The sequence below is a fragment of the Salmo salar genome, unplaced genomic scaffold (assembly GCF_965601325.2).
Source record: "Salmo salar unplaced genomic scaffold, fSalSal1 ptg000566l, whole genome shotgun sequence".
NCBI classification, from domain to species: domain Eukaryota; kingdom Metazoa; phylum Chordata; class Actinopteri; order Salmoniformes; family Salmonidae; genus Salmo; species Salmo salar.
This window is the reverse complement of record NW_027675420.1, coordinates 933,279-960,605: the sequence shown is the minus strand read 5'-3', so window position 1 is coordinate 960,605 and position 27,327 is coordinate 933,279. Positions and strand designations below refer to the sequence as shown.

General features: G+C 42.8%; 1 protein-coding gene across 3 annotated transcripts; it reads right to left on the bottom strand.

The window, feature by feature from the left end:
- Window positions 1–558: 558 nt before the first annotated feature.
- On the bottom strand, window positions 559–27,038 carry LOC145876289 (NLR family CARD domain-containing protein 3-like). Of its 3 annotated transcripts, XM_082972077.1 has the most exons (8): window positions 26,924–27,038; window positions 25,861–25,959; window positions 19,045–19,161; window positions 4,871–4,987; window positions 4,398–4,482; window positions 4,040–4,268; window positions 1,855–3,661; window positions 560–1,587 (listed from the first exon to the last, which is right to left on the bottom strand). In XM_082972077.1, the coding sequence occupies exons 2-8, from the start codon at window positions 25,941–25,943 to the stop codon at window positions 1,398–1,400; spliced, it is 2,628 nt and encodes an 875-aa protein (XP_082828203.1). In that variant the 5' UTR covers window positions 25,944–25,959; window positions 26,924–27,038; the 3' UTR covers window positions 560–1,397. The 3 variants fall into 3 exon arrangements, with proteins under 3 accessions (XP_082828204.1, XP_082828205.1, XP_082828203.1); XM_082972078.1 differs by lacking the exon at window positions 19,045–19,161 and having other exon boundaries at window positions 559–1,587; XM_082972079.1 differs by lacking the exons at window positions 19,045–19,161; window positions 25,861–25,959; window positions 26,924–27,038 and adding an exon at window positions 8,858–9,348 and having other exon boundaries at window positions 559–1,587.
- Between the last annotated feature and the right edge of the window lie 289 nt (window positions 27,039–27,327).

Below are 27,327 nucleotides of genomic sequence, written 5' to 3'. Positions count from 1 at the left end.
AAGTGTTTCCAGTTTTAGAGATTTTTGTAGTTCGTTCCAGTCATTGGCAGCAGAGAACTGGAAGAAGAGGCGGCCGAAGGAGGAATTGGCTTTGGGGGTGACCAGGGAGATATACCTGCTGGAGCGCGTGCTACAGGTGGGTGCTGCTATGATGACCAGTGAGCGGAGATAAGGGGGGACTTTACCTAGCATGGTCTTGTAGATGACCTGGAGCCAGTGGGTTTGGCGACGAGTATGAAGCGAGGGCCAGACAACGAGAGCGTACAGGTCGCAGTGGTGGGTAGTACTGTATATGGGGATTTGGTGACAAAACGGATGGCACTGTGATAGACTGCATCCAATTTATTGAGTAGGGTATTGGAGGCTATTTTGTAAATGACATCGCCGAAGTCGAGGATCGGTAGGATGGTCAGTTTTATAAGGGTATGTTTGGCCGCATGAGTGAAAGATGCTATGTTGCGAAATAGGAAGCCAATTCTAGATTTAACTTTGGATTGGAGATGCTTATAGTGAGTCTGGAAGGAGAGTTTACACTCTAACCAGACACCTAGGTATTTGTAGGTGTCCACATATTCTAAGTCAGAAGCATCCAGAGTAGTGATGCTGGACGGGCGGGCAGGTGCAGGCAGCGATCGGTTGAAGAGCATGCATTTAGTTTTACTTGTAGTTAAGAGCAGTTGGAGGCCACGGAAGGAGAGGTGTATGGCATTGAAGCTCGTCTAGAGGTTAGTTAACACAGTGTCCAAAGAAGGGCCAGAAGTATACAGAATAACACCAATAACAGAGGGGGTCTGATCTTTGTGCCTCTGTAAATTTCTCATTCATCATCATTAACGATTCATTCATGATTATTCATAATCATGGTAGCATCCACATGAATGTAGAAGTGTTCAGAAACATCTTCTATTCTTACTGACAATACAAGTGAAGTGACTCCAAAATGACAGGACATTATTCACCATTCAGTTTCTATTAGGAAAAACATTATCTAAAACACAACCAAAACAAACTGCAAATGAATTCAACAAGTTTGTAGAATCACAAGCTTGATGTAATCACTGCAGGCATGGAACATGGGACCAAATACTAAACTTCTGACTACTTTAATACAATATAAGTGAATTTGTCCAAATAATTAAGACTTCTTCAAATGGGAGAACTACGTACAGAAAGTGCTTTAATTTCTAAACGGTAAAACAGATATGTATGAAAATACCCTCAAATAAAAGGTGACATTCTGTAAGGTCACCTAATATGAAACAACTCAAATCCAAAATGCTGGATCATAGCACCACATTTAAAACTGTAAGCTTCACTGTCCAAACACATATGGTGTGTACTATGTGTGCCTGGTAAACACATGTGGATCTGGTGAACAGTTATCACTTGTTGACCAACTACAGGAATACTGACCTCAGAATCTCCAGTTTACAGTGGGGATTCCCCAGTCCAGCAGAGAGCAGCTCCACTCCTGAATCCTTCAGGTCATTGTTACTCAGGTCCAGCTCTCTCAGGTGTGAGGGGTTTGACCTCAGAGCTGAGACCAGAGAAGCACAGCCTTCCTCTGTGACTCCACAGCCTGACAGCCTGACAAAGAGATCATCATGACTTCACAAACATACTGTTAATTTAACGAGTAGTGTAGAAGGATAATGGCATTTGGTTTATTCTCTCAAACAACATATAGATTCATCTTCCGTCTCCTAGAATTGTATTGTCATATTGTTATACTAATCGGATTTATTCAATATGTTATTCAATATAAAATTATATACATATTATAATACATATTTTTCTCTAAACATAATATTTCTTCCTGATGAATACTTCTTATATGTCATTTTATTTACTCACAGAGCAGCACTGGAGGCTTTGACCACTGGCAGCAGCCTCAGAAGACCTTCCTCTGATCTGGAGTATTTCTTCAGGTCAAACACATCCAGCTCCTTTTCTGAAGTCAGCAACACAAAGACCAGAGCTGACCACTGTGCAGGTGACAGGTTGGGTTTTGAGACACTTCCTGAACTCAGGTAGCTTTGGATCTCCTCCACTAGAGAATGGTCATTCATTTCATTCAGACAGTGGAACAGATTGATGCTCCTCTCTGGAGAGGGATTCTCCCTGATCTTCTTCTTGATGTACTTGACTGTTTCTTCATGGGTCTGTGAGCTGATTCTTGTCTTTGTCAGTAGACCTCGTAAGTGCTTCTGATTGGACTCCAGTGAGAGGCCCAGAAGGAAGCGGAGGAAAAGGTCCAGGTTTCCTGTCTCACTTTGTAAGGCTTTATCCACAGCACTCTTGTAGACAGTAACTTCAGTAACTTCAGGCTTGTCTCTGAACAGCGAGAAAAAGTATCTGAACATTGATTGAGGTTCATCCATTAGATTCTCATTGTTGTTGATGAATGAGAGGAACACATACACAGCAGCCAGAAACTCCTGAATGCTCAGATGAACGAAGCAGTACACCTTGTCCTGGTACAGCACACATTCCTCTTTAAAGAGCTGTGTGCACAATCCTGAGTACACTGAGGCTTCATTGACATCAATGCCAGCCTCTTTCAGGTCTTTTTCATAGAAAATCAGATTGCCCTTCACTAGCTGTTGAAAAGCCAGTTTTCCCAGTGACAGAATGCTCTCGTTATTCAAGTGTGGATCTGTCTCTTCTTTCCCAAGATACTTTTCATTCTTCTGGTTGGTATGAAACACCACAAGGTGTGTGTACATCTCAGTCAGAGTCTTGGGCATCTCTTCTCTCTTATGTTTCAGCATGTGTTCGAGGACTGTTGCAGAAATCCAACAGAAGACTGGAATGTGGCACATGATGTGGAGGCTCCTTGATGTCTTTATGTGTGAGATGATTCTGCTGGCCAGGTCCTCATCACTGAATCTCTTCCTGAAGTACTCCTCCTTCTGTGGATCATTGAACCCTCGTACCTCTGTCACCTGGTCAACACACCCTGAAGGGATCTTATTGGCTGCTGCAGGTCGGGTAGTTATCCAGAGGAGAGCAGAGGGAAGCAGATTTCCCTTGATGAGATTTGTCAGCAGAACATCCACTGAGGTTGACTCTGTGACGTCCCAACAGATCTTGTTCTTCTGGAAGTCTAGGGGCAGTCGGCACTCATCCAGACCATCAAAGATGAACAGAACTTTGTACTTGTTGTAGATGGAGATTCCTGATTGTTTGGTTTCCATTGAGAAGTGATTGACAAGTTCAATCAAAGTGTGTTTTTCCCCTTTCATCAAATTCAGCTCACGGAAAGGGAATGAAAACACAAATTGAACATCCTGATTTGCTTTTCCTTCAGCCCAGTCCAGAATGAACTTCTGCACAGAGACTGTTTTTCCAATGCCAGCGACTCCCTTTGTCAGCACAGTTCTGATAAGTTTGTCTTGTCCAGTTAAGGGTTTGAAGATGTCGTTACATTTGACTGCAGTCTCTGGTCTTGCTTGTTTCCTGGTTGTTGTCTCAATCTGTCTCAGCTCATGTTCATTATTGACCTGTCCTGTTCCACCCTCTGTGATGTAGAGCTCTGTGTAGATCTGATTGAGAAGTGTTGGGTTTCCTTGTTTAGCGATCCCCTCAAATACACATTGAAACTTCTTCTTTAGATTAGATTTGAGTTCATGTTGGCAAATCACAGCAAGCTCATCTGAATCTAGAAATAACACAGAGGATATTAATATTACATCTGTTTTAATAACTACAGTATTGTAGGACTGTTATAAAGTTTTACATTATAATCATTTATTCTCTTAACTGTCTGTATAAATGTGTAAATGTTTTCATAATGCATTACAGACTGTTGTGACTGATTATATTATTATTGGTATTATTGATGGTATTAATAATGTTGTCTTTCTCTCTCTCTAAATGAATCAACACAACACATCCCTGCTGCTACTTGATGAGGTCACTAGGTGTTGTGTTAAGGCTGCTACAATATCATTGAGTTAGACAGCTACTTTAGCTGTACTTTAGCTACAGCTTTTAAATGTTATAAAACAACATTCAACATGAGGCAGACAGATCTTACATTTCTCCAGTGTGTCAGCGAGCTCCTTCTGGTTCATTTTCCTCAGGATGTGCAGTGTGATCTTCAGAGCCCCCTCTCTGGCACTGCTCTCCTGCCTCTCATCTTCAGCATCCACCACTTCCTTATCCTGCTTCTGACTCTCAAAGCCTTCTGGGAGTTCTGGACTAAGAATCCTCTTGAACATCTTCAGCTCGTTCTTCACAAATGTAATAATATTCTCTTCAAGCAACTGAAATAAATAAATAAAATAAGTTAAGCAAGAGAAGAAATGCTTTCTCATTAACACATTAATGAATGATTGACAGATCAACTTTACTTGAGGTCAACAAAAACAAATGTACATAACAGGACCACATACACTGAATATAGAGTCCAGGTCTGTTTGATGACTCTGGGAAGACTGACCACTGAGAATCTCTGACTCTGATCTCTCCTGTTGGTTTCTGTGGACAAAACATGAGATTACATCTCCTCATCCAGGGAGTGAGTGAGTACGGACAGACAAACAGACACACAGACAGAAAGCGGGACAGACAGTCAGAGACAGACAGAGACAGACAGACAGAAAGACACAATCAGAGAGACAGACAGACAGAAAGCGGGACAGACAGTCAGAGACAGACACAGACACATACAGACAGAGACAGACACACAGAGGGAGGGAATGTTGTGTTTGTTTAATTAATATTGTTTTAGGACTATGAAAATGGACAAAAGTATTAGCCTATGGATTATGAAAACAACAAAAAGAAAATGTGAAAATGTGAGAGGAGAAATGACTAGAGACAGTGTTGTTTAACTCACTGACCATGACCCATGAGTTCTTCTTACCTTTGTTCAGTAGAAAAGTCTCCCTCTCTAAAGTTTATAGGTTTACCCATAGACCGGTCACTCTTCATGGACACACAGCTGGGAACAGGGGAGGCTGGTCTCTCCTGCTTGATTGGTCTTCAACACAACAGAGACAAACATTACATCTCTCACAGACAGGGATTTGTTTAAAATATATCACTTGATGGTTTCATTTCAGAGACAAAAATCATGTTTTTTTATGCAAAATGCTATATATCTCCCTCACTCTCAAATGTGACCGACCAGCTCAATTTGGTAATTAACTGAATTAACTAAATGTATGGTGTTTTTGGTTTATGTAAGTTTAATTGTTTGTTATGGTATAAGTTGTTATTTTATGATTGTAAGTGATAAAATTAACTAGTAATTCTGAGTAATTACTACTTTAGTAAGGAATAACACATTTTTTCAGCACTACTGCAGTTGTTACATAATTCCAATAGATGGGAACATAAGACCACAATGACATTTCAGAATATTAGTTTAGTTTTCTCCCTGGATACACCACCACTCCCCATGCTTCCTGCAGAACCCCTGCAGTACCTCCACAGACCCCGGATTGAGAACCCCTGATTTAGCAGATGCTCTTATCCAGAGAGATGTACAGTAAGTGCATTCATCTTAATATAGCTATTTATTTAGGAAATATGAATGATCAGTTTAGTTCTCCCTGGATACACCACCACTCCCCGCGCTTCTTTCTGTCCCATTCCACACTGCTAACGCAAGAGGAAGGACTGAAAAAGCATTTAACAGATTACTGTGAAGTAATATAATGATGATTCATGTTTATTATTACCTGTTTTTATGCTCATGTTTTACACTTCATTAATATAACGATTATCATTAAGCTGAACATTAATTCAGTCACCTCTGGTCGAGAAAAACGTATTTTCCCAGTACATTCATTCTCAAATTCATCAACCAGCATCGACCTGCTCTGCCTTCTCCACCCAGCTAAAAAGCTGGTGTCTTCACTTCACTCTCACTCGCCTTCTCAATGTTGAGGTAAATTTACTAACCAGGAGGGTTGAATGATGTAATTTATTGGTGGGCTGGAAGACGCACTCTTGTCTTTTCTATTCCGAGGTTGTTTACTCCCAATATCAAATATTAACATGATTTTTTACAATGTATGTATACTGAGGTTGTGGTTCTGACTAGTGATTATCTACCCGGGGTTCAATACCTCACTATTTTTACCTCACTATTCAATACCTCACTATTTTATTTTCTCTCCCTAAAGCAACACAGCCCTAATATGAGATATATAGTTAACTAAAGTAATGAGTGACCATTTTAGAAAATCATGGGACATATAGTCTGTGGTTGCATGCTATTTTATGTCAATCATATTGCTGCTTGTAGCCTATAACTGATGCTTCGTTGTCTTATGCTTCCATCTATTGGAAATATTTAGCAATTAAAAGTTATTCATTCACATTCAGACGTTGGTGAGGCAGCTGAAAATAAAAAAAAATGGAACGTGTCCAACCTACTGAGGAGCCCCAAAAATAATATTCAAAAGATTAGTCCTGGACACAGAGGGGTTAAACAATAAAGTTACCATCCATCTAGTGAAGAGAGGAGAACCGGACAGAGGTAGCCAGCATCCATCAACGAGAGAGAAGGAGAACTACAATGCTACTAATTAGTAACTAGCTAGCTTACCGAGCTGTACCGACTAGCTTGGCTAGCTAACAGGTCGTTCGTCTGTCCCTCGTCTCGATGACGAATCCGGTGAACCACAAAATGAAACAAGGATAGAGAGTGAAAAGGATCTGGCTACACTCATACTGTCCCTGACCGTAAAGCAAAAAGCTAATTGAACAATAAACTTCAGCGTTTCAACACTGTAACAAACTCAGTCGTTATTCCCCAAGATCACCTCAGCCAACTCTGCGCGTAACCAGACAATATGTTTGGCGCCACAATGTACGTGGACGCGGACAGTTCTGTACAGGGACGCGGGAAGGTCCAGAACGCGGACATGAGCAGTGTCACACAATCAACTAAACCCAGTCTTTACAGTGGGTTACATTAGTAATATTCATTTTTTATTATTATGTTAAACAAACATTCAACTTTTTTTATAACAATATTTTGAGATCTGGGCCCATATCCACAAAGCGTCTCAGAGTAGAAAATTGGTCGTATAAGTGCTGAGAATAAGGACATTTGACACTTATGGGAATAAATTAAAGCTATGTATGAAGTCTCTAGTCCAACCTAGTCGGCAGATATTTAGGACACCTCGTGAGCTGTCCTAAGTAGTTAAGAGTTAACAGCTGGTGACTTGATAATACTATAGAACAATGCAGTGAGTCAGTGGTTCCTGAGCCACATGTAAATGCTTTGTAGTAGTTAAAAATTATGTTTTATATCTCTATATGATCAATCCATAAATAATATAGACCTACATGCAACAGCATGTCTTGTGCTTTTGGCAATGATTTATGTATAATAATGATGTATAACATGTAATACCATGTATGTCTGGGGCGGCAGGTAACCTCGTGGTTAGAGTGTTGGGCCAGTAACCAAAAGGTTGCTAGATCGAATCCCTGAGCTGACAAGGTAAAAATCTGCCCCTGAACAAGGCAGTTAATCCACTGTTCCTAGGCTGTCATTGTAAATAACATCTGCTAACCATGTGTATGTGACCAATTTGATTTAATTTGTATCTGGGACTAAGTTTGTTTATGTGTTGGTCTTACGTCCTGTGTTCATAAACTGTAGCTCAGATGATTGAGCTATAAACCCTTAAAGTAACTGTTCAGTGTTTCCAGATTTCTATGAAATCTGACCTAAAATGTATTAAAAAGAGAGTGAAATAGTTTTCCTTCTAAAAAATGGTAATTAAGTTTTACATTTTTAATTTGATTTCACCTTTATTTAACCAGGTAGGCCAGTTGAGAACAAGTTCTCATTTACAACTGCAACCTGGCCAAGATAAAGCAAAGCAGTGCAACAAAAACAACAACACAGAGTTACACATGGGATTAGCAAACGTACAGTCAATAACACAATAGAAAAATCTACGTTTTGAAGAGCATGCATTTTGTTTTACTTGTATTTAAGAGCAGTATAGGTATACAGAATGGTGTCGTCTGCATAGAGGTGGATCAGAGAATCACCAGCAGCAAGAGCGACATCATTGATATATACAGAGAAAAGAGTCGGCCCGAGAATTGAACCCTGTGGCACCCCTATAAAGACTGCCAGAGGTCCGGACAGTATGTTGAATGGGAATGGTGTGGGCGTACCCCAACAACAGAATGCTGTGGGCGTATAACAATCATTACAAACATTCTCATAAATAGACCGCTGATTGGTCAGCTCTGCCAAAGAGCAATCAAGTTCTACGAGGAAATAGCAGCATTTTTTAAACGGTCAGATTGAGATACAAGTTTGAGGTGGGGTTTTTTAAGTATTTTTCTCCAATTTATGCTATGGCCACAAATATGAGTAAAGGATGTGTCAACAACATTATTTGGGTATGAGTTAACAGAATATAAACTTTTAAAACTTGGATTTTTGTTTTGTGCCCTGGGATTTGTAGAACCTGTGTTTAACATTTTGAACACATACAAGTTTTTGTATCAATACCTGGAGTATTTACGCTGTGATTAGATACCTGGTATATACCATGAGTATTTACTCTGTTTGTTGAAGAAATGTCTCCCATGTTGAAATTATAGGGAAGGTCCATAGACCCGTCAATCTTCATGGACAGACAGCTGGGTGAGTCTTGTCTCTCCCGATGGACCATGGCAGATGTTAAAATAAGTTACTATGTCGCTCTGTGACTAGATACCTGGTATGTACCATTAGTATTTACTCTGTGATTTAAGAAATGTCTCCCTTGGTGCATGTAATTGGCGGTATCATAGAGGGGAGTCTTCATGGACAGACTGCTGTCTCTCTGTGAATACATACCTGGTATGTACCATGAGTACTACTTACCCTGTAAATGCAGAAAAGTCTCCATCTTCACAATCATAGAAAACGTCCATAGACCCGTCCTTTTCCCTCTCGCTCTCATCCAACACTTCTCACTCTCCCCCTACTCGGATGGTATTGCGCCGTCCCAACCTTCGCTCTCTCTCTCCCGCTACTCTCTCCTCTTCCATCCTATCATCTCTTCCCTCTGCTCAAACCTTCTCCAACCTATCTCCTGATTCTGCCTCCTCAACCCTCCTCTCCTCCCTCTCTGCATCCTTTGATCTCCTCTGTCCCCTATCCTCCAGGCCGGCTCGGTCCTCCCCTCCTGCTCCGTGGCTCGACGACTCACTGCGAGCTCACAGAACAGGGCTCCGGGCAGCCGAGCGGAAATGGAGGAAAACTCGCCTCCCTGCGGACCTGGCATCCTTTCACTCCCTCCTCTCTACATTTTCCTCTTCTGTCTCTGCTGCTAAAGCCACTTTCTACCACTCTAAACTCCAAGCATCTGCCTCTAACCCTAGGAAGCTCTTTGCTACCTTCTCCTCCCTCCTGAATCCTCCTCCCCCTCCCCCCCCCTCCTCCCTCTCTGCGGATGACTTCGTCAACCATTTTGAAAAGAAGGTTGACGACATCCGATCCTCGTTTGCTAAGTCAAACGACACTGCTGGTCCTGCTCACACTGCCCTACCCTGTGCTTTGACCTCTTTCTCCCCTCTCTCTCCAGATGAAATCTCGCGTCTTGTGACGGCCGGCCGCCCAACAACCTGCCCACTTGACCCTATCCCCTCCTCTCTTCTCCAGACCATTTCCGGAGACCTTCTCCCCTACCTCACCTCGCTCATCAACGCATCCTTGACCGCTGGCTACGTCCCTTCCGTCTTCAAGAGAGCGAGAGTTGCACCCCTTCTGAAAAAACCTACACTCGACCCCTCCGATGTCAACAACTACAGGCCAGTATCCCTTCTTTCCTTTCTCTCCAAAACTCTTGAACGCGCCGTGCTTGGCCAGCTCTCTTGCTATCTCTCTCAGAATGACCTTCTTGATCCTAATCAGTCAGGTTTCAAGACTGGGCATTCAACTGAGACTGCTCTTCTCTGTGTCACGGAGGCTCTCCGCACTGCTAAAGCTAACTCTCTCTCCTCTGCTCTCATCCTTCTAGACCTATCTGCTGCCTTTGATACCGTGAACCATCAGATCCTCCTCTCCACCCTCTCCGAGCTGGGCATCTCTGGCAGCGCGCACGCTTGGATTGCGTCCTACCTGACAGGTCGCTCCTACCAGGTGGCGTGGCGAGAATCTGTCTCCGCACCACGTGCTCTCACCACTGGTGTCCCCCAGGGCTCTGTTCTTGGCCCACTCCTATTCTCGCTATACACCAAGTCACTTGGCTCTGTCATATCCTCACATGGTCTCTCATATCATTGCTATGCAGATGACACACAATTAATCTTCTCCTTTCCCCCTTCTGACAACCAGGTGGCGAATCGCATCTCTGCATGTCTGGCAGACATATCAGTGTGGATGACGGATCACCACCTCAAGCTGAACCTCGGCAAGACGGAGCTGCTCTTCCTCCCGGGGAAGGACTGCCCGTTCCATGATCTCGCCATCACGGTTGACAACTCCCTTGTGTCCTCCTCCCAGAGTGCTAAGAGCCTTGGCGTGACCCTGGACAACACCCTGTCGTTCTCCACCAACATCAAGGCGGTGACCCGATCCTGTAGGTTCATGCTCTACAACATTCGCAGAGTACGACCCTGCCTCACACAGGAAGCGGCGCAGGTCCTAATCCAGGCACTTGTCATCTCCCGTCTGGATTACTGCAACTCGCTGTTGGCTGGGCTCCCTGCCTGTGCCATTAAACCCCTACAACTCATCCAGAACGCCGCAGCCCGTCTGGTGTATAACCTTCCCAAGTTCTCTCACGTCACCCCGCTCCTCCGCTCTCTCCACTGGCTTCCAGTCGAAGCTCGCATCCGCTACAAGACCATGGTGCTTGCCTACGGAGCTGTGAGGGGAACGGCACCTCCGTACCTTCAGGCTCTGATCAGGCCCTACACCCAAACAAGGGCACTCCGTTCATCCACCTCTGGCCTGCTCGCCTCCCTACCTCTGAGGAAGCACAGTTCCCGCTCAGCCCAGTCAAAACTGTTCGCTGCTCTGGCACCCCAATGGTGGAACAAGCTCCCTCACGACGCCAGGACAGCGGAGTCAATCACCACCTTCCGGAGACACCTGAAACCCCACCTCTTCAAGGAATACCTGGGATAGGATAAGGTAATCCTTCTAACCCCCCCCCTTAAAAGATTTAGATGCACTATTGTAAAGTGGTTGTTCCACTGGATATTATAGGTGAATGCACCAATTTGTAAGTCGCTCTGGATAAGAGCGTCTGCTAAATGACTAAAATGTAAAATGTAAATGTACTATTCATGGACAGAGAGCGTGAGTCTGGTCTCTCCTGATGGATTGGGCTTCAACACAACAGAAACAGACCTTCAGTCTCTAGTCTAATCTAGACTAAAGGTGATGATGTCATGTCACTGATACCAGGTCAGAGACAACATATATAGTCAATAAAACATGCCAAGAGATTTGTCTGTCCCCACAGTGCCCCCACATTGTCCCCAAGTGCCCCCACAGTGTCCCCACAGTGCCCCCACAGTGCATTGTTGAAAATCCTAAAGGCTTTAGATCAGTGGTTTCCAGCCTATGGTGCTCCGCATTTTGCAGGTGTTCCACATTTTATTATATATTTTTTAATTAAATACAACATTGTAACTGTTGGGAGTACTTATGGTATTATAAGCAATTGAAGGGTTTAATTACAAGACACATATATCAATTTTCAGAAAAGTTGGTAAATTAGCTTTCATTGTTTAAAGAAATTATGAAAAAGATTGGTGTTTTTTTACACTATCTAATCACGGCATGGGATTGTTCGATGACAGACATGTATTTGTTTAAAATCTATCACTTGATGATTTCCTTTCAAAGAGACATACAATCATGTTTTTTTCCCGAATGCTATATATCTCCCTCACTCTCAGAGAAATCAGTAGTACTGCTAGGTTTTACACAGTAATAATATATATCTGCCTCTCAGAGAAATCAGTAGTACTGCTAGGTTTAACACAGTAATAATATATATCTGCCTCTTAGAGAAATCAGTAGTACTGCTAGGTTTAACACAGTAATAATATATATCTGCCTCTCAGAGAAATCAGTAGTACTGCTAGGTTTAACATAGTAATAATATATATCTGCCTCACTCTCATAGAAATCAGTAGTACTGCTAGGTTTAACACAGTAATAATATATATCTGCCTCTCAGAGAAATCAGTAGTACTGCTAGGTTTAACACAGTAATAATATATATCTGCCTCTCAGAGAAATCAGTAGTACTGCTAGGTTTAATACAGTAATAATATATACCTGCCTCTCAGAGAAATCAGTAGTACTGCTAGATTTTACACAGTCAAATGTAACAAATAAATACATTTTTAATAAAGAACTGTACAAATGATACACTTGTGACATATACATTTAAATATTTAAAAAAAATAATTCAATACAGTAATAATGAGATCTGTATGTAAAACATTTTCATTTGACATTTGAGTCATTTAGCAGATATTTTTATCCTGGTTCCGGTTTCCCAGAAGCATTTTAAGGCCAAGAGCATTATTAGAATCTTTGTAGGAGCATCGTTAAATCTCTGAGCTGTTTCAAAAAACCACTGTTATTAATGTGGCACTTAAAAACGCTCGTAATCTACCTCCTGTATCAGACCACTAGAACAGCTGAGTAATCTACCTCCTGTCTCAGACCACTAGAACAGCTGAGTAATCTACCTCCTCCCTCAGACCACTAGAACAGCTGATTGTGTTGTTAGATGCTTTTTTGCCCTTCCAATTGACTTTATACACAGTAGATCTCTGCTAAACATAGAATCACATGGTTTATCAGTCTCTCTGTGACAGCAGATGAATTCAGAACAAAGTTGACTACAAATACGAAGTTGCCAATGTCTTTGCATTTGATAGAAACAAGGGATGTCTGCAGATTTGCTTCAAATGAAACTGAGATGACTGCATTAACCTCTCTAGGGTAGGGGGCAGTATTTGCACGTCCGGATAAAAAACGTACCCGATTTAATCTGGTTATTACTACGGCCCAGAAACTAGAATATGCATATAATTGTTTGATTTGGATAGAAAACAACCTAAAGTTTCTAAAACTGTTTGAATGGTGTCTGTGAGTATAACAGAACTCATTTGGCAGGCCAAAACCTGAGAAGATTCCTTACAGGAAGTGCCCTCTCTGACCATTTCTTGGCCTTCTACACTCTCTTTATTGAAAACTGAGGTTCTCTGCTGTAACGCGACACTTCCTACGGCTCCCATAGGCTCTCAGAAGGCGGCAGAACATTGAATGAGGACTTTGCTGCCCATTGCTGAAAAACAGTAGCGCATTTGGTAAGTGGTCGATCAGAGAACAATGAGACAGGGGCGCGCGTGCACAAGAAGAGTCCATTTTAGATTTTTAGTCTTTGAACGAAAACAGGGTTTCCCAGTCGGAATATTTTCGCTTTTTTACGAGAAAAATCGCATAAAAATTGATTTTAAACAGCGTTTGACATGCTTCGAAGTACGGTAATGGTGTCACGGTTGTCGTCGGTGAATGAGGACCAAAACGCAGCAGGTATGTGTATGCTCATCGTGTGTATTTATTTACAGACTAAATGAACATCAAAACAACAAAACGAACTCACGAGAATGAACGAACAACCAACAGTCTGGCAAAGCATAGGCTCAACACAGAACAATCACCCACAATTACCAAACACAAACACACCCTACTATATGGGACTCTCAATCAAAGGCAGATAGACAACACCTGCCTTCAACTGAGAGTCCCAACCCCAATTAATCAAACATAGACATACACTCACTAGACTCCACATAGAAATACCTAAACATAAACCAAAACCCAGAATTACTAAATCAAACACCCTTTTTACAAAACACACCACCCTAAACCACATAAAACAAATACCCTCTGCCACGTCCTGACCAAACTACAAACACAATTAACCTTATACTGGCCAGGACGTGACAGTACCCCCCCCCTTAAAGGTGCTACCCCGGAAGCACCTTAACAAAAAATAACCCCAAGCAACACCAAAAGAAAAATTCCCCTTTTCTAAAGGGAGGGAAGGGAGGGTGGCTGCCGTTAACAACGGCACTGTGCTACACCCCCCCTCCCCAACCCACCTATCTCTGGAGGCGGCTCCGGCTCAGGCCGTTCCAGGCTGTCGGGGCAGTCTGGCAACTCGGGACAGTCTGGCAACTCGGGACAGTCGGGACAGTCTGGCAACTCGGGACAGTCGGGGCAGTCTGGCAACTCGGGACAGTCGGGGCAGTCTGGCAACTGGGGACAGTCGGGGCAGTCTGGCAACTCGGGACAGTCGGGGCAGTCTGGCAACTGGGGACAGTCGGGGCAGTCTGGCAACTGGGGACAGTCTGGGCATTCTGGCAACTGGGGACAGTCTGGCCACTCCGGCAGGTCAGGGCAGTCTGGCCACTCCGGCGACTGTTGACTGGCGGGCAGCTCTGACGATGACTGTTGACTGGCGGGCAGCTCTGATGACGACTGTTGACTGGCGGGCAGCTCTGATGACGACTGTTGACTGGCGGGCAGCTCTGATGACGACTGTTGACTGGCGGGCAGCTCTGATGACGACTGTTGACTGGCGGGCAGCTCTGATGACGACTGTTGACTGGCGGGCAGCTCTGATGACGACTGTTGACTGGCGGGCAGCTCTGATGACGACTGTTGACTGGCGGGCAGCTCTGATGACGACTGTTGACTGGCGGGCAGCTCTGATGACGACTGTTGACTGGCGGGCAGCTCTGATGACAACTGTTGACTGGCGGGCAGCTCCGGTGACTGTTGACTGGCGTGGCTGGGTTTACGCACTTGAAGGCTAGTGCGTGGTGCTGGTACTGGGCGTACCAGATTGTGAACAAGCACCTCCATGCTAGTGCGGGGAGCTGGCCTGGGACTCCATTCTTGCCCCGCAAAACTCCCCTTGTGCCCCCCCCTAAAAAATTATTGGGGGTGCCTCTCGGTCTCCCTTACCTCGCCAGCCTTCTTCCGCTGCTTAGTCCTTTGTTGATGGGTGATTCTGTCACGGTTGTCGTCGGTGAATGAGGACCAAAACGCAGCAGGTATGTGTATGCTCATCGTGTGTATTTATTTACAGACTAAATGAACATCAAAACAAACAAAACGAACTCACGAGAATGAACGAACAACCAACAGTCTGGCAAAGCATAGGCTCAACACAGAACAATCACCCACAATTACCAAACACAAACACACCCTACTATATGGGACTCTCAATCAAAGGCAGATAGACAACACCTGCCTTCAACTGAGAGTCCCAACCCCAATTAATCAAACATAGACATACACTCACTAGACTCCACATAGAAATACCTAAACATAAACCAAAACCCGGAATTACTAAATCAAACACTCTTTTTACAAAACACACCACCCTGAACCACATAAAACAAATACCCTCTGCCACGTCCTGACCAAACTACAAACACAATTAACCTTATACTGGCCAGGACGTGAGAAGTGGAATATTTAGAATTTTTTTGTCACGAAACGCATCGGGCGCGTCACCCTTCTTTACCCTTCGGATAGTGTCTTGAACGCACGAACAAAACAGAGGATATTTGAACATAACTATGGATTATTTTGAACCAAACCAACATTTGTTATTGAAGTAGAAGTCCTGGGAGTGCATTCTGATGAAGAAAAGCAAAGGTAATCCAATTTTTTTTATAGTAAATCTGAGTTTGGTGAGTGCCAAACTTGGTGGGTCTCAAAATAGCTAGCACGTGATGGCGAGCTATCTACTCAGAATATTGCAAAATGTGCTTTTGCCGAAAAGCTATTTTAAAATCGGACATAGCGATTGCATAAAGGAGTTCTGTATCTATAATTCTTAAAATAATTGTTATGTTTTTTGTGAACGTTTATCGTGAGTAATTTAGTAAATTCACCGGAAGTGTTCGGTGGGTATTCTAGTTCTGAACATCACATGCTAATGTAAAAAGCTGGTTTTTGATATAAATATGAACTTGATTGAACAAAACATGCATGTATTGTATAACATAATGTCCTAGGAGTGTCATCTGATAAAGATCATCAAAGGTTAGTGCTGCATTTAGCTGTGGTTTTGGTTTTTGTGACATTATATGCTAGCTTGAAAAATGGGTGTGTGATTATTTCTGGCTGGGTACTCTCCTGACATAATCTAATGTTTTGCTTTTTGGCCATCAAGGAAAACGCTATGTCTGGTGCAAACACCTCTCATTACCCCGAGAACACCATCCCCAGCAGCATCATGCTGTGGGGATGTTTTTCATCGGCAGGGACTGGGAAACTGGTCAGATTTGAAGGAATGATGGATGGGGCTAAATACAGGGAAATTCTTGAGGGAAACCTGTTTCAGACTTCCAGAGATTTAGAGACCGCTAAAGCAACACTCGAGTGGTTTAAGGGGAAAAATGTAAATGTCTTGGAATGGTCAAGTCAAAGCATAGAGTGTCATCTGATGAAGATCATCAAAGGTTAGTGCTGCATTTAGCTGTGGTTTGGGTTTATGTGACATTATATGCTAGCTTGAAAAATGGGTATCTGATTATTTCTGGCTGGGTACTCTGCTGACATAATCTAATGTTTTGCTTTCGTTGTAAAGCCTTTTTGAAATCGGACAGTGTGGTTAGATTAACGAGAGTCTTGTCTTTAAAATGGTGTAAAATAGTCATATGTTTGAGAAATTTAAGTAATAGCATTTCTAAGGTATTTGAATATCGCGCCACGGGATTCCACTGGCTGTTGAGTAGGTGGGACGATTTCATCCCACATACCCTAGAGAGGTTAACATATAAACAGTGGCTTTAGGACTATTTCAATCATATTGTTCAATATATTGAGTAATATTTGGATACTTGTAGGCTACTGTCTGAAATATGTCTCAATATATTTCATGATGTGTATCCAAACATCAACACAATGATGTGCCAAATCTGTGATTTAGTGCATTTTTATTGGGTAAGCATTAGACTAAGCCTCCCCAATACTTGCAGCCATAGGTGCTAATAGAAGCTGATCCTGGGTCAGTATTGTGACATAATTATAATGTTAAGGAAATATCTGAATGGAGAAAACTGATCCGAGAGTAGCAGTATTGATACACGCTCCACCAGACGTGATACCTTGTTGTGCTGCTGATCCAGTTTCTGCTGGTTTGACTGAGGATATGAACTCTGACCTGTTCACCAGACGTGATACCTTGTAGTGCTGCTGATCCAGTTTCTACTGGTCTGACTGAGGATATGAACTCTGACCTGTTCACCAGACGTGATACCTTGTAGTGCTGCTGATCCAGTTTCTACTGGTCTGACTGAGGATATGAACTCTGACCTGTCCACCAAACATGATACCTTGTAGTGCTGCTGATCCAGTTTCTACTGGTCTGACTGAGGATATGAACTCTGACCTGTTCACCAGACGTGATACCTTGTTGTGCTGCTGATCCAGTTTCTACTGGTCTGACTGAGGATATGAACTCTGACCTGTCCACCAGACGTGATACCTTGTTGTGCTGCTGATCCAGTGTCTGCTGGTCTGACTGAGGATATGAACTCTGACCTGTTCACCAGACGTGATACCTTGTAGTGCTGCTGATCCAGTTTCTACTGGTCTGACTGAGGATATGAACTCTGACCTGTCCACCAGACGTGATACCTTGTTGTGCTGCTGATCCAGTGTCTGCTGGTCTGACTGAGGATATGAACTCTGACCTGTTCACCAGATGTGATACCTTGTAGTGCTGCTGATCCAGTTTCTACTGGTCTGACTGAGGATATGAACTCTGACCTGTCCACCAGACATGATACCTTGTAGTGCTGCTGATACAGTTTCTACTGGTCTGACTGAGGATATGAACTCTGACCTGTTCACCAGACTTCCTACGTTGACCTTATACCTTGTAAATAAAAAAAAGGAAATAGTAACACAAAATAACAATAATTACGCTATAAGGAGTACCAGTACTGAGTCAATGTGCAGGGGTACCAGGTAGTTGAGGTAATAATGAGACTATAAGGATTACCAGTACTGAGTCAATGTGCAGGGGTACCAGGTAGTTGAGGTAATAATGAGGCTATAAGGAGTACCAGTACTGAGTCAATGTGCAGGGGTACCAGGTAGTTGAGGTAATAATGAGACTATAAGGAGTACCAGTACTGAGTCAATGTGCAGGGGTACCAGGTAGTTGAGGTAATAATGAGACTATAAGGAGTACCAGTACTGAGTCAATGTGCAGGGGTACCAGGTAGTTGAGGTAATAATGAGACTATAAGGAGTACCAGTACTGAGTCAATGTGCAGGGGTACCAGGTAGTTGAGGTAATAATGAGACTATAAGGAGTACCAGTACTGAGTCAATGTGCAGGGGTACCAGGTAGTTGAGGTAATAATGAGACTATAAGGAGTACCAGTACTGAGTCAATGTGCAGGGGTACCAGGTAGTTGAGGTAATAATGAGACTATAAGGAGTACCAGTACTGAGTCAATGTGCAGGGGTACCAGGTAGTTGAGGTAATAATGAGACTATAAGGAGTACCAGTACTGAGTCAATGTGCAGGGGTACCAGGTAGTTGAGGTAATAATGAGACTATAAGGAGTACCAGTACTGAGTCAATGTGCAGGGGTACCAGGTAGTTGAGGTAATAATGAGGCTATACGGAGTACCAGTACTGAGTCAATGTGCAGGGGTACCAGGTAGTTGAGGAAAGTTGAGGTATTATGTACATGTAGGTAAAAGTAAAAGGTGTGTACATGTAGGTAAGGATAAAAGTGACTAGGCAATCAGGATAGAGATTACATCTCCTCATCCAGGGAGAGCACACACACACACACACACACACACACACACACACACACACACACAGGGAGGGAACGTTGTGTTTGTTTAATATTGTTTTAGGACTATGAAAATGGACTAAAGTATTAGCCTATGGATTATGAAAACAACAAAAAGAAATGTGAAAATGGGAGAGGAGAAATGACTAGAGACAGTGTTGTTTAACTCACTGACCATGACCCATGAGTTCTTCTTACCTTTGTTCAGTAGGAAAGTCTCCCTCTCTAAAGTTTATAGGTTGACCCTTAGACCAGTCACTCTTCATGGACACACAGCTGGGAACAGGGGAGGCTGGTCTCTCCTGCTTGATTTGTCTTCAACACAACAGAGACAAACATTACATTTCTCATCTACTCTGATCTCAGATGGGGAAACATAAGAAGAGTTTCATTACAAAACGCTATATATCACTTTCAGAAACGTTCATGTATTAGCTTTTAGGGTAGGGGGCAGAATTTAGAAGTTTCGATGACAAACGTGCCCAAAGTAAACTGCCTGTTACTCAGGCCCGGAAGCTAGGATATGCATATGCATGGTAGTATTGGATAGAAAACACTCTGACATTTCTAAAACTGTTTAACTTCTATGGGCTACATGGGGCGCTAGCGCAAAAATCTAATAATTTCAATTTCTCAAATACATGACTATTTTACACCATTTTAAAGATACACTTCTCCTTGATGTAACCACATTGTCCGATTTCAAAAAGGCTTTACAGCGAAAGCAAAAGATTAGATTATGTTAGGAGAGTACATAGACAAAAATAATCACACAGCCATTTTCCAAGCAAGGACATGTGTCAATAAAACCCAAAACACAGCTAAATGAAGCACTAACCTTTGACGATCTTCACCAGATGACACTCCTAGGACATTATGTTACACAATACATGAATGTTTTGTCCGATAAAGTTCATATTTATATCCAAAAACAGCATTTTACATTGGCGCTTGATGTTCAGAAAATGTATTCCCACCAAAACCATCGGTGAATGTGCACATCAATTTACAAAAATACTCATCATAAACGTTGACAAAATATATAACAATTATTTAACTTCTTGGGACTAGGGGGAAGTATTTTCACGGCCAGATGAAAAATGTACCCAATTTAAACTGGTTACTACTCTTGCCCAGGAAATAGAATATGCATATTATTAGTAGATTTGGATAGAAAACACTCTGAAGTTTCTAAAACTGTTTGAATGGTGTCTGTGAGTATAACAGAACTCATATTGCAGGCAAAAACCTGAGAACATTTCAACCAGGAAGTGTAAGGTCTGAGAATTGTAATTCTTATTTCTAGTCCCATTTCGAAACTACAGTAGCTGTGGTTCAGTACGTGCACTCTGCCTTCTCGAGCAAAACGAGGTAATTTTCTAACCACGAGGTTTGTACGATGTAATTTATTGGCAGGATGGAAGATGCAGTCTTGTCTTCTATTCCGAGGTTGTTTACTCACAATATCAGATATTTAAAATGATTTTTTATAATGCATCCAAATCACAATGATAAGGTTGAGGTTCTGACTAGTGATTATTTACCCGGGGTTCAATACCTGCTATAGTCACTGTTTATTTGCTCTCCCAAAAGCAACACAGCCCAAATACGAGCTATATAGCTACCTAAAGTAATGAGTGACCATTTTAGAAAATCATGGGACATATAGTCTGTGGTTGCATGCTATTTTATGTCAATCATATTGCTGCTTGTAGCCTATAACTGATGTTTCGTGGTCTTATGCTGCCATCTATGGGAAATATTTAGCAATTAAAAGCTATTAATGCACATTCAGACGTTGGTGAGGCAGCTGAGAAATAAAGTGTATTTTTCTTGTAAATTCATTAGATCAGTCTCAAACCTGCCTCACCTATCCCACACCAATTGCTTGCTTGCGCGCCAGGAGGCTAGTTCCTTTTGGCCATTTATGCAAGTATATGGCGAAGCGCGTTACGCATATCTATGAGTTATGAAAGTTATGAAAACAAAGTGTTTTGCAAATTTTGAACTTACAATATGGCTGCTAATACTGGAAAAGCTAAATCAATGTCCAAGCATAGAGATTTTTGACGATATTCTTGCATAAATTTTTTTGAGACAACAGCTAAAGGAGAGGACGCTAACGTTACCTGCTAACGTTACATTAGACTGGTAAGTGAAATACGAGTCTTCATATTTATATTCTTTTATATTGAAAGCCACAACATGTCAAAGTCAACATACAATATACATTGGCACCCGACTGGCACAGTTGTCTAACACACTGCAAGTACCTGGTTCGAATCCGTCCGTGATTGGGAGTCCCATAGGGAGGCGCACAATTGGCCCAGCGCCGGTTTGGCCGGGGTAGGCGTCATTGTAAATAAGAATTTGTACTGACTTGCCTAGTTAATACGTTTCACATATTAGTTTGCAAACAATGTAAAACAAATGATAATAAAGCTGCATACAAACATGCTCTTTTTTGTTGTCTTGAGTTAGGCAGCTCCTAAATGCAGGTGTTTCAGCCTAGCTCAGTGCTTTCTGTGGTGGTGGGGCAGCCAGAGGAAAATACTGAGCGTAGGGGTTGGTAATGATCTGTAGTTGCGCCTTGATTGGCTCAGTGTTCTGTCACTCATGGAGACACTACGTCACCGTAAAATCTACAGGGAGAGCTCAAAAATTCAAGCCCATTGGGTGCTGCCATAGAGTTACATTAGAAGTGCCCATCCAAAAGGCTCAAGGTCATTGGCCACAGATAAAATTGTCAAATCACGTTATATCTACCTTAGCTTTGATTGGACTGATCATGTCAACATCATACGTTCAAAATCTTAGCTAGCAATGAGTGGTTTGGAAGGAATCAGTGGCTAACTGCACGCATTGCAAAGCAGTCACTAGCCAGCAATTCAGTGGAGAGGGTGTGTGGTCCAATTCTGAGTGTAAGGGTCTCTTTTCCAAGCTTAAAAATATAAATATTTACATGCAACACCATGGGACAGAAAAGGCTGAATACATTGGCCGTGCTGTGAATCCAGCATGAATTCTGCTTCCTTCAAAACAACTGGAAACTGGGAAATCTCAGACTTCAGTGAGTTCAGGACAACTAGAAACTCTGAAAAAAACGAGCTCCGACTGAGAAAATACGGTTTGAACAGTCATCCAACTCGAAATTCCAAGTGGGGATCTCGGCCTCTTTCTAGAGCTCCAACCCGAAGATCACTGACGTCATCATTAGAACTTCCCATTTCCCAGTTGTCTTGAAAACACCATAAATCCAGAGAATGACAGACTTTGATGACAGAATTTGCCCACAAGGACCGCCGCGCCACCCCACCCTATACGAAACACATCCCTTATTTTAAGTGTTTCTACAATTCCCTATGGGAAAACTGTACGGTAGAAAAATGTTTGGATTTTGACAGCAATGCTAAGAAGTTACAGATAAATTCAAAATGAGAGGCTAAAAGGACAGAACTCTTGATGCAGCAATGATGAAAATATCTCAAAAACCAACAGAGGAATTGCTAAAAACTCGACCAAATAAGAAAAACAACCGTCTTTTGCACCAAGTACACCAAGTATTCTGATAGATAGCAATACTGGAAAAGCACTGGAATATTCTACAATCAGACAAAAATAAACACACACCTCTTCAAGGAACCCCACTGGTGGTCTTTAAGGAACCCCCACTGGTGGTCTATAAGGAACCCCCACTGGTAGTCTGTAAGGAACCCCCACTGGTAGTCTGTAAGGAACCCCCACTGGTGGTCTATGAGGAACCCCCACTGGTGGTCTATAAGGAACCCCACTGGTGGTCTATAAGGAACCCCCACTGGTGGTCTATAAGGAACCCCCACTGGTAGTCTGTAAGGAACCCCCACTGGTGGTCTATGAGGAACCCCCACTGGTGGTCTATAAGGAACCCCCACTGGTGGTCTATAAGGAACCCCCACTGGTGGTCTATAAGGAACCCCCACTGGTGGTCTATAAGGAACCCCCACTGGTGGTCTATAAGGAACCCCCACTGGTGGTCTGTAAGGAACCCCACTGGTGGTCTGTAAGGAACCCCCACTGGTGGTCTATAAGGAACCCCCACTGGTGGTCTGTAAGGAACCCCACTGGTGGTCTGTAAGGAACCCCCACTGGTGGTCTATAAGGAACCCCCACTGGTGGTCTGTAAGGAACCCCACTGGTGGTCTATAAGGAACCCCCACTGGTGGTCTATAAGGAACCCCCACTGGTGGTCTGTAAGGAACCCCCACTGGTGGTCTATAAGGAACCCCCACTGGTGGTCTATAAGGAACCCCCACTGGTGGTCTATAAGGAACCCCCACTGGTAGTCTATAAGGAACCCCCACTGGTGGTCTATAAGGAACCCCCACTGGTGGTCTGTAAGGAACCCCACTGGTGGTCTATAAGGAACCCCCACTGGTGGTCTATAAGGAACCCCCACTGGTGGTCTGTAAGGAACCCCCACTGGTGGTCTATAAGGAACCCCACTGGTGGTCTATAAGGAACCCCCACTGGTGGTCTATAAGGAACCCCCACTGGTGGTCTATATGGAACCCCCACTGGTGGTCTATAAGGAACCCCCACTGGTGGTCTGTAAGGAACCCCCACTGGTGGTCTATAAGGAACCCCCACTGGTGGTCTATAAGGAACCCCCACTGGTGGTCTATAAGGAACCCCCACTGGTGGTCTATAAGGAACCCCCACTGGTGGTCTGTAAGGAACCCCCACTGGTGGTCTATAAGGAACCCCACTGGTGGTCTATAAGGAACCCCCACTGGTGGTCTATGAGGAACCCCCACTGGTGGTCTATAAGGAACCCCCACTGGTGGTCTATAAGGAACCCCCACTGGTGGTCTATGAGGAACCCCCACTGGTGGTCTATAAGGAACCCCCACTAGTGGTCTATAAGGAACCCCCACTGGTGGTCTATGAGGAACCCCCACTGGTGGTCTATAAGGAACCCCCACTAGTGGTCTATAAGGAACCTCCACTGGTGGTCTATAAGGAACCCCACTGGTGGTCTATAAGGAACCCCCACTGGTGGTCTATGAGGAACCCCACTGGTGGTCTGTAAGGAACCCCCACTGGTGGTCTGTAAGGAACCCCCACTGGTGGTCTATAAGGAACCCCCACTGGTGGTCTATAAGGAACCCCCACTGGTGGTCTATAAGGAACCCCCACTGGTGGTCTATAAGGAACCCCCACTGGTGGTCTATACGGAACCCCCACTGGTGGTCTATAAGGAACCCCCACTGGTGGTCTATAAGGAACCCCACTGGTGGTCTATAAGGAACCCCACTGGTGGTCTATAAGGAACCTCCACTGGTGGTCTATAAGGAACCCCACTGGTGGTCTATAAGGAACCCCCACTGGTGGTCTATAAGGAACCCCCAATGGTGGTCTATAAGGAACCCCCACTGGTGGTCTATAAGGAACCCCCACTGGTGGTCTATAAGGAACCCCCACTGGTGGTCTATAAGGAACCCCCACTGGTGGTCTATAAGGAACCCCCACTGGTGGTCTATAAGGAACCCCACTGGTGGTCTATAAGGAACCCCACTGGTGGTCTATAAGGAACCCCACTGGTGGTCTATAAGGAACCCCCACTAGTGGTCTATAAGGAACCTCCACTGGTGGTCTATAAGGAACCCCACTGGTGGTCTATAAGGAACCCCCACTGGTGGTCTATAAGCGTGGTCACAATATTGTAGATAGTTTGGTGAGATCTGACCTGCCCTCTGAGCCCACTCAGACACTCTTGACACCCATCCCAAATGGGAACTACAAACGTGGCTCATGAGCACAGTGCAACAGCACTATAAAAACATCCATCTTCAGACATCAACATACAGGTAGAACAATCCCTGTTAGAGGGATCATCTCATGCAAGACCAAGGGAGTAATCCATCTCATCACCTGTTCATGTGGGAAAGCCTACGTAGGACAAACGAAAAGACAATTAAAACAACGCATAGCTGAACACCGCAGCTCAATCAGGTGTAAGAACATTGACTGTCCAATAGCAGCTCACTTTGTTGAAGCTGACCATCCAATCTCCTCCCTCAAATACACAGGCATTGAGCATGTTGCTCTACCAAGGAGAGGAGGTAACATGGAGATCCTACTACTACAAAGGGAGGCTTACTGGATATCCTGTCTAAAAACATGGACCCCTAGTGGTCTGAATATTGACTTTGATCTCAGGCCCTTATGAACAGTTCACTGTTTTAAATGGATATATTCTTTCTACAGCTTATCAGAGTACATCCAATATGTTCCCCTGTTGATGATGCTCATTATGCATTATGGTTGAACCAGATTGTTTCCTATTGAAATAGGAAACAATTAAATATGTGAAATTGAATAAAACAATAATGTATGTTGACGCTAATGTTATGTACAATTATCAGTTATGTTTCTATATGATAACAATAGCCTGATATATTCAATATGCCAGAAACTATAGTTTTTTTAACAGTTTCATTCAATTCATTCTAATTAACTTAATAATTATGACACACCCCTCTCTATTGTCATTAGTTGCACTAATTGCACTGTTTGTCTACATAACCTGGTTCAAGTATTGATGACATCACCCTGAAGAAGGCACAGGCTCTATAAAACTATTGGAACATTTCCCTGTTTGAACACAAGGTGTTATGGGTATTATAACACCTCCACTGTGGGGCTCTATAAAACTATTGGAACCATTTCCCTGTTTGACCGCTAGGTGTTATGGGTATTATAACACCTCCACTGTGGGGCTCTATAACGCAAATGAAGTGTGAGAATCTATGAATGCAGAATCTAGAGAATGCAACAATATTTGTGTCATCTTGCTGTGATGTTCTCAGTAAAATGGCATACGCTAAAATCTATGAATTTTAAATCTTAGAACAGTAATATTTTACACACCCATAAGCCTTAATTTCTGAAGAAAAAAACACAAATGAGAAGAAATGGTGGATATAGTGTTTTGGATATAAACTCTTGATAAATTCTTTACAAAACTAATCTCACCTCTTAGATTTGGTGCCATGTTCCCCAGAGACACTCCTTTTAGAGGCAGGGCCCTCCTCCTCTCTCTTCCCAGAGAGACTCATTTTAGAGCACTGTCCCCTGTAAACAGAGATCCAGCATGTTGGTTGTGGTTAACACAGTGACAACTAAACAGAGATCCAGCATGTTGGTTGTGGTTAACACAGTGACAACTAAACAGAGATCCAGCATGTTGGTTGTGGTTAACACTGTGACAACTAAACAGAGATCCAGCATGTTGGTTGTGGTTAACACAGTGACAACTAAACAGAGATCCAGCATGCTGGTTGTGGTTAACACAGTAACAACTAAACAGAGATCCAGCATGTTGGTTGTGGTTAACACAGTAACAACTAAACAGAGATCCAGCATGTTGGTTGTGGTTAACACAGTGACAACTAATTATTGAATGTCAATTGTTGTATTTTATTCATTATCTCTTAGAAATAAAACATTTACTAACAGACACATCCCAACAGTCAGGTGATTTAATGCATCACATGAACATGTAGTCGTGACTGATATTTTCACCTTTTCTCCATGTAGTTTAATTAATAATAATAATAATAATAACAACAATATAATATTAATAAGTCACTTTCTCTTTTAATAATTTCTCTCATTCTAGTGTGTTGCTTTGTTTAACAGGTATGATATTATTATGCTGTTACTGAATTCAGTTCATAATAACAATGTTAAGAAAAGTATGTTCAGTGGTTTCAAACCAAATTACACAGGAAAGAGGAGCTCATTGTAAGTTTGAAAACACATTTTACGATATTTTGAAAGACGATTTACAACTTATACATAAAAATATACAAATTGTAAAATAACCACAATATACGAATATATGAACAATGTGTTTTTGAATTTGACTTGCCTACGCCCAGTTAGCGCCATTTTGTATGATTGAACTGTCACATAACTGTCCCAGGTGAAATGGACTGTTAGATCTGAGTGTTTTACTGTCATTCACTATACTAAAATAACACCATACATTTAATTTCTCTACACACTTTACAATAATCCCTGGGAAGATTCTTACCTTGTAGCCTGAATTCACAACCAGAACATGTCAAGTCATTGAGATATTTTCCGTTGTGCTGAGAGAGCAGCTTCCTGATGACAAGTGGCTCTGTATCTATGTTCTAGGTACAGTTGATCTTTGGATGTAATAATATCTGGTCAAAGTCTAGTGACACAACAGCATAGTATATCATAAACATAACAGCAGTTGGCCAGTAAAGGCCATGACATACTATAAAACAGGGTTTGTCAACAACACCATAGTATATCATAAACATAACAGCAGTTGGCCAGAAAAGGCCATGACATACTATAAAACAGGGTTTGTCAACTAGATTTGGCTTCGGGTGTCACGGTTGTCATAGAGAGGAGCGGACCAAAGTGCAGCGTGATTATCGTTCCACATATTTTATTGAACTGTGA

Excerpts from the sequence above, each read along its gene's own strand:
- LOC145876289 (XM_082972077.1), bottom strand. The coding sequence starts at position 25,943 with ATGAGTCTCTCTGGGAAGAGAGAGGAGGAGGGCCCTGCCTCTAAAAGG. Across the intron at positions 4,269-4,397 it reads ACCTGGACTCTATATTCAGT|TTGCTTGAAGAGAATATTAT; the intron begins GTATGTGGTCCT and ends TATTTATTTCAG. Across the intron at positions 1,588-1,854 it reads AAAGCCTCCAGTGCTGCTCT|GCTGTCAGGCTGTGGAGTCA; the intron begins GTGAGTAAATAA and ends TCTCTTTGTCAG.